The sequence below is a fragment of the Hydractinia symbiolongicarpus genome, chromosome 4 (assembly GCF_029227915.1).
Source record: "Hydractinia symbiolongicarpus strain clone_291-10 chromosome 4, HSymV2.1, whole genome shotgun sequence".
In the NCBI taxonomy this organism is placed as follows: Eukaryota; Metazoa; Cnidaria; class Hydrozoa; order Anthoathecata; family Hydractiniidae; genus Hydractinia; species Hydractinia symbiolongicarpus.
In genome coordinates, this window is record NC_079878.1 from 17,250,584 (window position 1) to 17,264,266 (window position 13,683).

Consider the following 13,683-nt stretch of genomic DNA (forward strand, 5'->3'; position numbering starts at 1 on the left):
CCACTAGCGTTTGTTCCAATAAGATTACTCGATAGTTTATTCAGGCCTGATGCCATAAATCTAAAACTATCGATAAATTGTAGGGTGATTTTTTTTATCACCTGGTTTCCATCTGAATTACTAATTCCAGCGAGAGGTACGGGGACTTTGACGCTGAAGCTTATATATTTTTCCTTGTTTTCCGCAATACATCCTTTATCTTGCATTTTGAATTTTTTCCCAAGCTCCTTAATGAACAAATGCGCGTCGTAACCGCTCAGGTTATGGAAGATGATTGGGATGTGATCAGGAATTCTATATTTCAAATTACAATTGTTGTGAGCCGCCCCTCGATGAATTCCTTGCGGTTATTTTTGAGGTAGTTGGATTGCTTAATGCAAAATGCCTCGTTATCATCATCATCCTCCGGCTCCATACGGATGTGACATACTGTTGCCTCGTTATCGTTATCACATTTTGTTGCCTCGTTATCGTCATTTTCTATGAGCTCCGTCGGCTGATGTAGGAACGGCTTCATACATATATGACATTCTGTTGCCTCGTTGTGCTCTTTCTCCTGTACCTCTGTGAGCTCAGTCATCGGATGCTGTGGAAACGTGTTATACAGTCTCATTTTCCAAGTGCTCTACAAATTTCTCTACGCAATCTTTTCCACGATAAACCGTTAGTGGATCTGGTACATCTCCATAAGTAAATGTGCTATACGTGCACCAGCCTGATGGCACATGCTTTCTTATCTTCCTGGTCTTACTTTCTCTACGGTCTTCTACCGGAATGAGTAGACTTTCAAAATCTGCACAAATTGCAAACGGTACCTTAAATTGCATCTGACCATCCTGATATTTCAACCATTTTTCACTTTCCTTTGGCATCGTATTTTTAACTGCCTCGTGATGTATACAATATTTATAGTGTTTGTCCCTGGATTCTACACAATTAAAGACCTGCAGGCAATTTAGGCAGAAATGCATCGCTTTGCAGTCCTTAGAATTCTTTCTGTTTTGAGAGACTTTTGATGCAGGTATTGTGCATCTTTTCATTACCTGTGATGAGCAACAGGCTTACCTGCTTTTCACGTACTGCAAAATATTGTTGCTGCTTTTTCCTGAGAGATATAAAACGCAAGATTGGGGTTGTTTTTTTTAAATTTTAATGTTTTTTGATGGATACCGGAAATTCTAAGCTTCCCAGTTGTATTGATCAGCAAAATGTTGTAATTTACTGAGGCGTTCTGGATGAGCACCGATCTCTTCATGATTTAGTGCCGCAATAACACTCCATTTAAAGCACTCTTCATCTTCATTTTTAGGGTTGATGATAGCCTTTTTATAGAAAATCCATTTAGGCAGTTCTATAAATGAGGAAACTCGTGTAAGCTGCAGTTTATGGAAATCAATATCAAAATGCATGATTCGATCGATTGTAAAACCACTATTGGGTAGCCCTGGATTTCCCACATGAACCCTGATTTGAGCAAATTTATTATCCAGCAGCTCAGGTACATCACTACCTTGAAACACCTGCATGAGTGTGCTGTTAAATGGCTTTTCGGCCCTTGCGTAGGGATCAATTCCTGCATACATATTGTGTACATCTTCAGCTCCATCGAAATCTTCAGCATCAGGTCGAAACGCAAGCATTATCTTTTTTTTCCACATGATCCACAGAGAAAGCTGCACTTTTGCAGATCCCATATCTTTCACCTGTTCAACAATCAATTGTTCCACATGTGGCCTAGTGCTATATAACTATCAACGTCAGCTTTTTTAACACCAGGTATTCGAAAACTTCGAAAAGTTTTGTGTAGTGCATGTTTATGCTCTCGAGGCGTGAGGTCAGGATTGGCTTCTTTACCCTCTTCAAACAGATCATGGATACCGTCGAGATAGTCTTCCTCAGCCTCTTCTTCAACTTCATCATGAAGCGTAGGTTTTGCTACGACGCTTTTTGCTTTGTTGTACACGTCCATAATTTTACTCTTGAAGCTCTTGTAAGCGTCATTTACACGCTCTTTTATAGGCTTCGGTACAGCGTTGATTAACCAAACGTACCATCCTTGCATTTTACCTTTCACTTCTGATCGATTCTTCGACATCTCTTGCTTCTCGAAGAGATCCATAGCTTCAGGTGTAGGCACTATTGTCACAGGCTTGACCACTTTTCTCGATCTTGTTGATCTTGGAGGTCTCTGTGGTGTTTCCAATGAGGAGATAAATCGGCCTTGAGTAGCCTAGAGTAACGAGTCAAGCCGCGGCTCTTTGCAATTGCACGTAATTCTTAAACGGTTTTTGTGTTAATCTTTATTATAGATTTTTGACTTGGATTTTTTATTTCTTTGGACAATTCCGATACATTCATTTACTTATACAAAAAATTTTTATGAAAACATTTTTAAATTATTTTTACTCCACTTACGCATGCGCTTTGCGATGACGTCATCTGACATCACATTCTGTCGGATCCTGTTGAAGTTTTGCGCATGCGCGGATTATGTCGGATACCGTCAGATTTTACAATTTTTTTTTGCGTATGCGCGGAAAGATTGTAAAGGATATCAAAGGACTACGGTAGAGGTGGTGATTCTATGATTTTAACGATTTGAATTTGAGGGTTAACACTGTTAACACTTTATCTCAGAACATTGAAATAGATATCTCTCATTTACAACCTTTAGGGGCATGTGCACATAGCTGACTGTGTTCTATCACCATGGCACCAAAGAAAGCGACTTCCGACGTAGTAGTACATTAGGACTGAAAGGACTAGACCGATGGCCACCTGTCTGGGCTCGTCGAACCACGTGATTTACGTTTAAGGCCCTTATAAGGCTGCAAAAGGCCATATTACAACCTTTGGAAGTCTGTGCACGTAGTTAAAGGTGTTTTATAGCCGTGGCGCCAAGGAAAACAACTTCATTTGTCGTAGCTGTATGGGCTTGAGCCACCACGTTTTTTAACGCCATGGCCATAGAACACCGCAGGCTTCTAAAGGTTCTGATATGGCCTTTTGCGACCTAAAAAATGCCCTTAAACGTAAATCACGTTGTTCGGCGAGCCGAGACGAGTAGCCATTGGTCTAATCTTTCCAGTCTCAATGTACTGCGACATCTGAAGTCGTTTGTCTTGGCGCCATGGCCATATAACACCGCCAACTACATGTACACGCGTCTAAGTGTTGTAATATTGATTTTTGCGGCCTATTAAGGGCCTTACAGGTAAACCACTTGCTTCCACGAGCTGGGACAGGTGACCGTCAGTCTAGTCCTTCCAGTCTCAATGTGCTGCGACGTCTAAAGTTTTTTTCCTTGACGCTATCGCCATAGAACAGCCTAAACTATCTGTACAGGCTCCTAAAGGTTGTATTATAGCCTTTTGCTGCGTAAGGGCCGTAGACGTATATCGCAATGTTTCAGGAGCCAAGACAATTGACCATCAGTGTAGTCCCTCTAATCCCAATGCACTGCGTCGCCTTCAGTCCTTTTTCTTGGAGCCATGGCCATAGAACAAGGGTTGTAATATGGCTTTTTGCAGACTAATATTTATTTAATTTATTATTTATTTATTTATTTAAAAGTATTTATACAGGATGAGGACTTCAGTAATTTGCAAATATATACATAAATACAAAAAAACTGCTATCGATGTCCGTCCTGTCTGAGAATAAAAATGGAAAAAAGCAGTAAAAACAGTAAAAACGATAAAAACAAACAAAAAATTGATCAACTAGAAATGCAACAGTATGTAGGCAAGGTGTGAAGTGACTTCGTGTGAGAGCTAAATAAGACATAGGCATAGTTCAAAACAATAATCCCACTTAGCCAAACTTGAAGCAGACTGGACGGCACTGTGACTAAGATAGCCGCTGAGAGTGCACATCGCCCAATAGCTGGTATCGTCTATTAAGAGAAGTACCATCTGAGCGCCTTTATAAAAAGAGACATATTATCGATTTTTTGAATTTCAAGTGGCAGTGAATTATACAGTTTACCCCCTGCAAAATAGAAACTCTGCCGGGCGATTTCTAGTTTGACCCGAGGTAACCTGACAATGCAGCCGTTATTTCGTGTGTTATTGTCATGTTGTTGGCTGACAAAATAATTGTCACAATGTTCAGATGTTAGTTTATTTAGTAGACACTTTGTAATGAGTACACAAATATTACGGTTGACGAGTCCTGTGATGGATGGCATATTATCACTCCGGACAATCGATCTAGCACGGTTCTCAAGCGATTTTAATTTGTTGAGCTGTGTATTTGTGAAAGGTATTCTCAATGCACTACTATAAGTGATAAAGGTACAATCATCATCGAGAAAACACTGTGTGCGGCTTCAGTGGTAAGGTACGGTCGTAATCTTTGTAGTAGGCGTAAACGGCTGCTGGTACTTTTATATGATCGGTCGAAGTTGTCATTAAGCATTAACTTGCTGTCGATTACTGTTCCCAGATACTTATACTGAGAAACGAAATTTATCGGATTTTCTTGATATACAACTTGTAGAGCATTGCCATGTGCTTTCAAGCGTTTAGCCGTTCCGAACAACATGACTTCTGTTTTCCCTTTTTTTAGATTTATAATTAACTCATTTTCACGGAAATATACTGATAGTCTCTCAAGGTCTTGATTGAGAAGTTGTTCAATTCTAGTAACATCTTTATGAGCAACGTATATGACGGTGTCATCTGCGTACATTATAGCTTCAGAATTTGAGATATGGTCTACAAAATCATCATAAGAAAATATAAAAAGCAGTGGTCCTAAAATGGAACCTTGTGGAACACCGCAGTAAATTGGCTCGTAGCTAGATTGAATATTGTTAATGTCTACTAACTGACTTCGATTAAATAAGTAGTCGGTAAACCATGCTAGCTCCTTGTTTTTAATTCCGTACGTGCGTAGCTTGTTTAATAATAATGAGTGTCCGATCAATGGTTTTAGATAAATCTATATAAACTGCTCCAACTAACTTACCGCCATCTATTTCGCGACGAATGCTGTTGCAAAATAAAGTACAAGCGAGCTTCGTGGAGCGTTTATTTCGAAAACCAAATTGACAGTTATTCAGTAATTTCTCTTTTTCAAGTTAGTTCATGAGTTCGTTATGAATAGCTTTCTCAAGAATTTTAGATAGCATAAGATTAGATAGCATAAGGGTCTTACACGTAAATCACGTGATTCCACGAGGCCAGGCAGGTGGCCATCGGTTTATTTCTTCTAATCTCAATGGACTACGACGGCTGTAGTCGTTTTTCATGACGTTATGGCCATAAAACACCGTCAACTACGTGCAGAGGCTTCTAAAGGTTGTAATATCGCATTTTGTGGACCATTAAGGGCCTTACACGTAAATCACGTGCTTCCTCGAGCCCGGACAGCTGACAATCGGCATAGTCTTTCCAATCCCAATGGAGTACGTCGCCATAAGTCTTCTCCCTTGGCGCCAATGCCATAAAACACCGTCAACTACGTGCATAGGCTTCTAAACGTTGTAACATGGTTTTTGCAGGTTAAAAACGGCCTTACACGTAAATCACGTCCTTCCACGAGCGTAGACATGTGAGGATCGGTGTAGTCCTTCCACACTCAATGGACTACGACTCCTCAAGTCGTTTTCGAATCCGCAATGGCCATAGAACACCGTCAACTACGCGCACAGGCTTCTAAAGGTTGTAATGTGCCTTTTTGCAGCCTAAAAAGGGCCTTACACGTAAATCACGTAATTGGACTAGCACAAACTGGTGGCCATCGGTCTAGTCTTTCAAGTCTCAATGTACTACGACGTCTGAAGTCGTTTTTCTCGGAGCCATGGTGATAGAACACCGCCAACTACATGCACACGCTTCTAAGGGTTGTAATATGGCCTTTTGCGGTCTATTAAGGACCTTACACGTAAATCACTTTCTTCCACCACCCAGACAGGTGGCCATCGGTTTAGTCCTTCTAATCTCATTGGAATATGTCGCCTGAAATTGTTTTTCTTGGCGCCATTTCCATAGAACACCGTCAAATACGCGCACAGGCTTCTAAATTTTGAAATATGGCCTTTAGCAGCCTAATGAGGGCCCTACACGTAACTCGCGTGGTTTCACGAGCCCATACAGGTGACCATCTCTCAATTCCTTTCAGTCTCAATCTATTACGATGTCTGAAGTCGTTTCCTTGGCGTCATGGCCATAAAAATCGTCACGCGCACAGGCTTGTAAATGGTGTAATATGGCTTTTAGCAGCCTAATAAGGGCCTTCCACGAAAATCACGGGGTTCCATGAGCCCGGACAAGTGACCATCGGTCTACTTCATCCAATCCCAATGGCCTACGTCGCCTTAAGTTGTTTTCCCTGGCAACACTATCATATACAACCCTAAACTACCTGTAGAGGCTTCCAAGTTTTGTAAAACAGCCCTCTGTATTCTAATAAGGGCCTTACACGTAAATCACGTGGTTCCACGAGATCAGATAGGTGGCCATCGGTCTAGTCCCCCCACTCCTAATGAAATACGTCGTGTGACGTTGTTTCCCTTTGCGTCATGGCCATAGAATACGGTCAACTACGGTCAACTAAAAATTTGTAATATGGCCTTTTGCGGCCTATTAAGGGCCTTACACGTAAATGACGTGCTTCCTCGAGCCCGGAAAGGTGACCATCGGTTTAATCCTTTCAGTTTAAAGGTATTACGATGTCTGAAGTGGTTTCCTTGGCGTCATGGCCACAGAAATCGTCACGTGCACAGACTTCTCAAGAGTGTAATATGGCTTTTTGCAGCCGAATAAGGGCTTTACACGTATATCACGAGCTTCCACGAGCCCCGACAGGTGGCTCTAGTCGTTCCAATCGCAATGGACGGCGTCGCCTTAAGTCGGTTTTTTAGACGTCGTAGTACATTGAGACTAAAAGGACTTGATCAATGGCCACCTTTCCGGGATCGTGGAACCGCGTGATTTACGTGTAAGGTCCTTTATAGCATGCTAATGGCCATATTACAACCTTTAGAAGCCTGCGCAAGTAGTTGACGGTGTTCTATGGCCATGGTGCCAAAGAAAACGACTTCAGGCTACGTAGTCCATTGGGATTGGAAGAACTAGACTGATAGCCACCTGTGTGACCACGTTGAACCATGTGAATTACGTGTATTCCACCGTATGCCCTGAACGCATTTTGCTTCCTTCGATATAGACGTATAATAAATAAGATGTCTGATATCGCACAGGTATTCGACACGGACTTTGCGGAATCTTTTGAAAATATCGAAAAGCCCGCGGATCAATGTCAAGCTTTGAAAGAAGCCCTGCGTAAAGGCAGAGGACATTTCCTACCCAGGAAATGTACAGAAGGGTTTATTGAAAAGGCCCCCGATGAGGTGGTAGAAAAGGTACATGCCGAGTACGTACAACGTGAGCTTCAAGAGAAAGGGGAGAAGACGTCAAGGGCGCTGGCTACCCATGCCGTCTCCCTTTATGCCAACCTGATTAACAATTTTGTAAATTTGGATAGTGTTGAGGCTTTAAAAAATGATATTAACAACGACCCTATTATTAAAGACTCCTTCGCGGACATACTGGTCTACTGTACATTCGGGAAGTTTCTGGCACCTATTCTCATTGTAGGGCATACGGCAAGACATATCAGTACCAAAAAAGAGGATGGGGCGGAGGAGAAGGAAAAAGAGCCCTGAGGACCTACATTGAAATTTGTTATAACAAATAAGTGAAGGGGAACAAAAACAAGAACAGAGAGTCATTACAAACCCGCCAAAGCATCCTGCAAGGGTTGCGCAGGGGCACAAGTTGGCGGCCCTGATGAAGAAGAGGAAGGAAGAAATGAAGCAACAAGAGGTTACTGTAGAGCCTGCAGTCAAATCCTCTTCTGAGACCAGTTCTATACAATCGGTTCACATCTATGGAGTCGGAACGATAGCCGTGATTGCTGTAGGAGTAGGTGCCTGGTATATGTTTAGCAGGGGTAAAAACAAACCCCAAAAGTGTCGAAAGTGTCTCACTTTGGAAAGACCCCTATGTATTCCTGATAGACCCCGGGGACCAACTTTTTGAATGGATTCAGAAATTGTCGTCCCTACTCGCGGGCGAGGATACGTTGTTTGTGGTTAATGACATTATTGCCGACGAGAGCCTCGATAAAATAAGGCAGCCCCTGCTTGAGCTTGCAGTCAGTGGAAGACATAAGAGGCATAGCTTATGGCTACTCACGTCGTATACTGCTCTCCCTAAAAATATGAAAACCTCCGGCCAAGCATCAGTATATAGAAAATGTCTTCACAACTCGCCTTATTCAATGCAATACCCGCGGCAGCCATTGAGACATTATTTGATAAACAAAATCAACCTCTCTTCAAACGTTCAGACCTAGAGAGATTCCTGTGTATTCCGAATGCTAGGCAGTAGGGACTTGATCGTCATATGACAATATCGAGAGGAGAAATAGAGGCTATAACAACTGTAGTCGCCAACTACAGTTGCTTAGATACCTCGGAAGGAGTTAAAAAGTATGATGTATTTGTCACGTTGGACGGGGCCCGCGAAAAAACCTTCAGATCAAGAAAACCTAAGGCTGTAGCATTGACAAAATGGGTGATTGGCAAGGGCGTGGAAAAATTACAGGGTGAACTCAAGGAGCAGCGCCAAGCCCTCGAAGACAGGGATGCTAACATTGCCATTCTCGAGAACGATTTTGACTCCAGGGATGAACAACTCATGGTACTGTGGGATGAGCTCGAGGCACAGGCCCGGGAAAATGCAAGGCTTAGGGAAAGACATGTACCCAATTCTCGAGACCCGGGCATTGATAACGTCATCATCATCCACCGTAAGCACAGCGCACAGGATGACGACGAATACCATCATCTTCCCTATTACTGCACGCGTGTTCAGAGGCGCAATATTAGCAGTAAGAGATTGTGGTTCAGTGACAATTACCCAGGCGCGGAGGAGATTGTCGTCATCGACAACCCCAACGGTATACAAGCCTTTAATCGGTTCGAAGAGGAGGGACATGTGGAACGTTGCAGAAACCATTTCAGGATTATCGATCTTACGCGGGATAACCTGTACGATTTGGGTGTTCTGGCACTGGAGGATTAGGCAGACGCTAATTTTTTCACCACCCGCAAAGGTAGTGAAAAAACCTTTTCGACCCTTTCGGCTGTATGTTAAAGGTAGTGAAATATCAAAAAGATGGAAGCCTATGTACAAAAAAAGCAAGTAAGGGGTTATGATAATCGGGTACCTGTGCTGCATTGCTGTATAAAGGCAGGATCAGTAACTGGTTATTGCCCTACCTGCCTAGAAAATTTTAGGTATCGAGACGGAGCATACTATGAAGGTTTTGAATACCCCACCGACAAAAATCTTTTACACAGGGTAGTATCAGGCGAAAAAGCATGGGCAACATTAGGAAGAAGCGAGATCGGTGATGATCTCGAGGATGATATTGAACGCCTAGGGCTCTTCTATATCGTCTCTGTTAAGGAGAATAAGTATGGGGCACTCTGTTACGAGATTATCAAGGATAAGGCGTTGAAGTTGTCGAATTTGGCTGATATAGAAACAATTACCAAAATAAATTTCCTCAAATTTCCTATACCAGATAGACGATAGATTGATATTGATTTGGATATTGAGCCTGATGTCATCAAGGGCATCGTTTATGGATATATGGATACCCATTCTATACCGAGCCACCCTTGCTGTATATAAGGGATCCGGGTAAAGAGTTTGAGGATGAACCCCTGGACGTACTTCTGAAAATACTATTTACCACTCCTTCACATGTTCCGGTGATACCTGAACATCCTCCGGAATAAGCATAAGTTCTTCCGAAACGGAGTTTCTTTCGGGACCATCCTTTAGGTAGTATAAAAGACGACTACCCGTCACAATACGACCCAACCTGTAAGTATGTTTGCTGTAAAAGGCGTCGGTGGCGCGTCTTTTAGAGTCCCCATGCTCCTCTCCTAGCTGTAGCAGATACAAGTACAATCCATTCGCAGGTAGGGGGTTCTCTTCGGTATATTGCTGACCTTTTGCAAGTGGGACATCTTCGAGCTTGATCGCCTTGTTAGGTTTCATGTTTATCATGGTGGTCTTGGTATTGTTAAGGCTTTTGACGATGGTATACAGGTGCTTGACCCAAATGGTATTAGGCTCCCTAGAGACCAACTCCTTGGCATCTTGTGGCTTGAATAGCCTTTCCGCAAGGACCCTATTGTAGCTTTCCACGAAAGCTGTGAATGTATGGTGGTACTTGGTGGTAGCTCTCTTAGTTTAAACACCTTTGCCCTCTAGCAGTTTCATTACATCCGATTTAAACTCGGAACCATTGTCACATTGGAAGGTTTGGGGTAGCGTAAGGGTCCTGCCTTGTAGATGTCCTTGATCATGTCCGCTCTCTTCGTTCTTAGGGGCCAAGCTACCTTATAACGTGAGGCCACGTCAATGCCCGTCAGAATATACTTGTATGTATTGCCATACAACCGATCATGGGGCATATATAACAGATCGAACTGATGCATCTCGTTGGGTGTTGTAATGGTAAAATGCGGATAATCAATACGTTTTGGGCTCTTGATGTGTCTCAGCCAAAGCAGCTGCCTACTTAGCCAATGAATTACCTTCTTTTTGGAGAGACTGCTCTCCTTCGTAAGGAGCTTGATAGCCCTTTGTCCGACCCACAGATGTTCCGTGGTATAGTAGATATTGCTCAGCTCTTCCGCATCTTCTTCGGTAACAACGTGCGTTTTTGACATGTCTCTATTATACATGTTAAAAAAACGCGTTCTTACAAATATTTATAGGCAATGAACCCTAGCAGGGACAGGGAGCCAACAACGAATGTTAACTCACCCTCTTTTGGGGTTTTTGAGGGTGTGTAGAAATCCTTCAATTGCGGAGCCTTTCTATCGGAGGCAATATAAAATTGATACATAGAATCATCAAGCTCCCTCAAACTTTTTCCTGCTTTTATTTGCCTCTCTTTTTCCTCGTTGAACCAGTCAAGTTTCTTTTGCCTCTTCCGTATCCATTCCGCCTGGGCCTCGTTAAGCCTTTCTATAGCACTGTCATGACGCCTGCGCTCTGCCTCGCCGTGCCCTGAGAGTTTGCTAAATAGAAAATTCGTTCGGGAGAAGTCCAGGGCCTTGATTAGCGCCCCTCCCCCCCCCCCCCCCCGCCATGATCATAAGAGTAGCCATTTTATTCTGAGACGAAACGGTTGCTCTTGGATATATTTTCTCTTGCCCACATAGGTTGGGTGTTGGTATAGTGTAGCCTTTTCGCTACCTCTGCAAGCGATGGGGCATCCCAATTTTCTCGATACCGGAGCGGTACCTTGTGATCTATTTGCCAGTCTCCATGGTTATCCCATGTCATCCCCTCAGAAAACTGAATCTCAATATGGGCCCTCAGCGTATCCATATCACACCCAAGATGCTCCCGGGAGCTGAGCTCCTTGTTTTTCTTCAAGGCGTAGCGGGTTTGGTTTCATACAGCACCAGCCAGATGCCCTGAAGGGTCGCAAATGGCACAATATCGCCTTTGTTTTTCATGCCCGCAGATGCTTCTACCTCCGCAGTCTTTGCATAATGATCTTATCCTTTGATGGTGGCAGACGCTTCCACCCCCACACTCTTTGCATCGGGATCTCTGCCTTTGATGATAAGATATGCTTCCACCCCCACAGTCTTTGCATATTGATCTTATCCTTTGGTGGTGGTAGACGCTTCCGCCGCCACACTCTTTGCATTCTGTTCTTCGCCTACCATGTTTCCAAATACCATTACCCCCGCACTCTTTACACCTGGATCCCACCCCTTGATGGGGGCAAATCTGACTTCCTCCGCAGTCCCCGTATTGTCCCCTCTGTCTTTCATGACGGCAAGTCTCACTTCCCTTGCACTCCTTACAGTATGCCCTCACCCTTTCATGGGAGCACTTTGTACGTTTCCGTGACGCCTTGGCTATGTTCAGGCATTTAATACACATTTTTGTTAGTTGACCGTTTACCTTGATCCTAAAATTGTCCAAAGATATAGAAAGTTTACATTTCGGGCATATCTTGGGTCCATCTATATTAACTCTTTTTTGCCCTTGGGGACAAACACGAGTTGTGGTCATTTAGTAATCCACGCTATGAAACCTACCGTCCAAGACATTCAGCTGGCCGTCTTGAAGCAAATACACGTAGGCCATGAAATCTCCGGTTCCGTCTGCTTTCCTTGTGATTTGCAGCGTGATACCATCGAACAGACGTTATAGGGACCTTTCGCTACCATGGAGGTGGTGATCGGTAGACGCCCGAAAGTCGATGAAGAGGGCATACCTTTCATTGAAAAATTGCCCGATGGTCACGTTCGAGTCGTGACTACCAAAGAGGTTCACAATCTGTTCAAGATGATCCTTGGGTAACATCGCGTGAGAGTACAAATTGTTGGGCTCTCCCTGGACAGTGACGCTAACTTTCCCGGGGTTATAAAACGTTTCGTTAACGCCAGCCTAAGCCTTCACCTTTCCGGGGTCTATGAAGAGTAGCAAGACACCCTTAAACGATTTTGAGGGGGTGTCAATTTGGAAGTTATAACTTGTGTCGGCTTTTTTTATAGTAAGCACCTTGCTACGGAGTATTCTTTCATACGGCAGGGCCAATCTCGCATACCTCGACATCACAGCGCTCGCGAGACCTTCGTGACTGAGCTTGTCAAATTCCAGCCGAATGTTGTTTATCCCGTACGCGGCATCGGCTGCTTTCGCCGTTGCCCCTGACCCCGTACCTCCATCCTTGATGACGTCAGCATGTTCCGCAATATGTATTACGAATTGTAGCCTGTCGCACAGGTCCGCTGCATAAAAGGGTAGGTCCCTCGTCAGTTCAAATATCTTGCCTAGTGGTATCCAGAAAGTGTTGCCATATGCCGCCACGGCTTTCTCCTCATCCGTTCCCACATGACCGGTTCCCTTGACCTGCAGGGCCCTGATGGTCCCATCGTTAGGATTAATTCCCTCTAAAACAAGGTTGTTGTCCCTATCAAATTTTGGCAGCCAGAGGTCCCTATATACGGCCAGGATATTGTAATCCGATATGTTTTGAATTTCGTTGCCGTTTAAAGTGATACGTAGGTTCTTTACTAGGCTTTTACCAATGTTTGACACGATCGTACGTGTCGTGTTTGTCCCCGTCATATTAGGTATATCCACACGCAGGTCCTTGTTCTGGTTGATGGTTGAAGGTATGTGACTTATCTGAACCCTTTGTTTTCAGCCCTTTATGCCAAAGAGTTGCTTCATCTCTGCATAGGGGTCTAGAGTCGTTCCGAATGCACTCATGTTTATTTTATATAGGAAATCCTTAAATAAAGAATGCCAACCAATCCAGTATTTGTACCTGACATTGATATTGATGATGATGAGGAGGATGGGGGCCATCTAGATAAACCCGATGATACTACAAAACTCCCCGGAACGCCAAAACTCCCCGGAACATCGGGGTCTTCAACGGAACACCAGCATGGGGATCTTTCGGAGCAGAGGCAAAAGTTACTAAAATCAAAGATCCATGGGCTTTACGATCATCTTATGGAAAAATTGGGGTTACAGACTAATGCGAGGTATTATGATATGTTCAGGGAAGACAAGGGTAATCAACTTATTGTAAGGGAAATAGTGAAGGGTGAGAAAA

At 43.5% G+C, this 13,683-nt stretch overlaps 1 protein-coding gene across 1 annotated transcript; it reads right to left on the reverse strand.

Moving 5' to 3' along the window:
• Positions 1 to 11,492: 11,492 nt before the first annotated feature.
• Positions 11,493 to 12,125, reverse strand: LOC130642285 (uncharacterized). The gene has a single exon (XM_057449375.1). It carries the CDS (start codon positions 12,123 to 12,125, stop codon positions 11,493 to 11,495), a length of 633 nt encoding a protein of 210 aa, XP_057305358.1.
• Between the last annotated feature and the right edge of the window lie 1,558 nt (positions 12,126 to 13,683).

What these genes read in the sequence shown, in the direction of transcription:
- LOC130642285 (XM_057449375.1), bottom strand. Translation starts at nt 12,125, where the DNA reads ATGACCACAACTCGTGTTTGTCCCCAAGGGCAAAAAAGAGTTAATATA.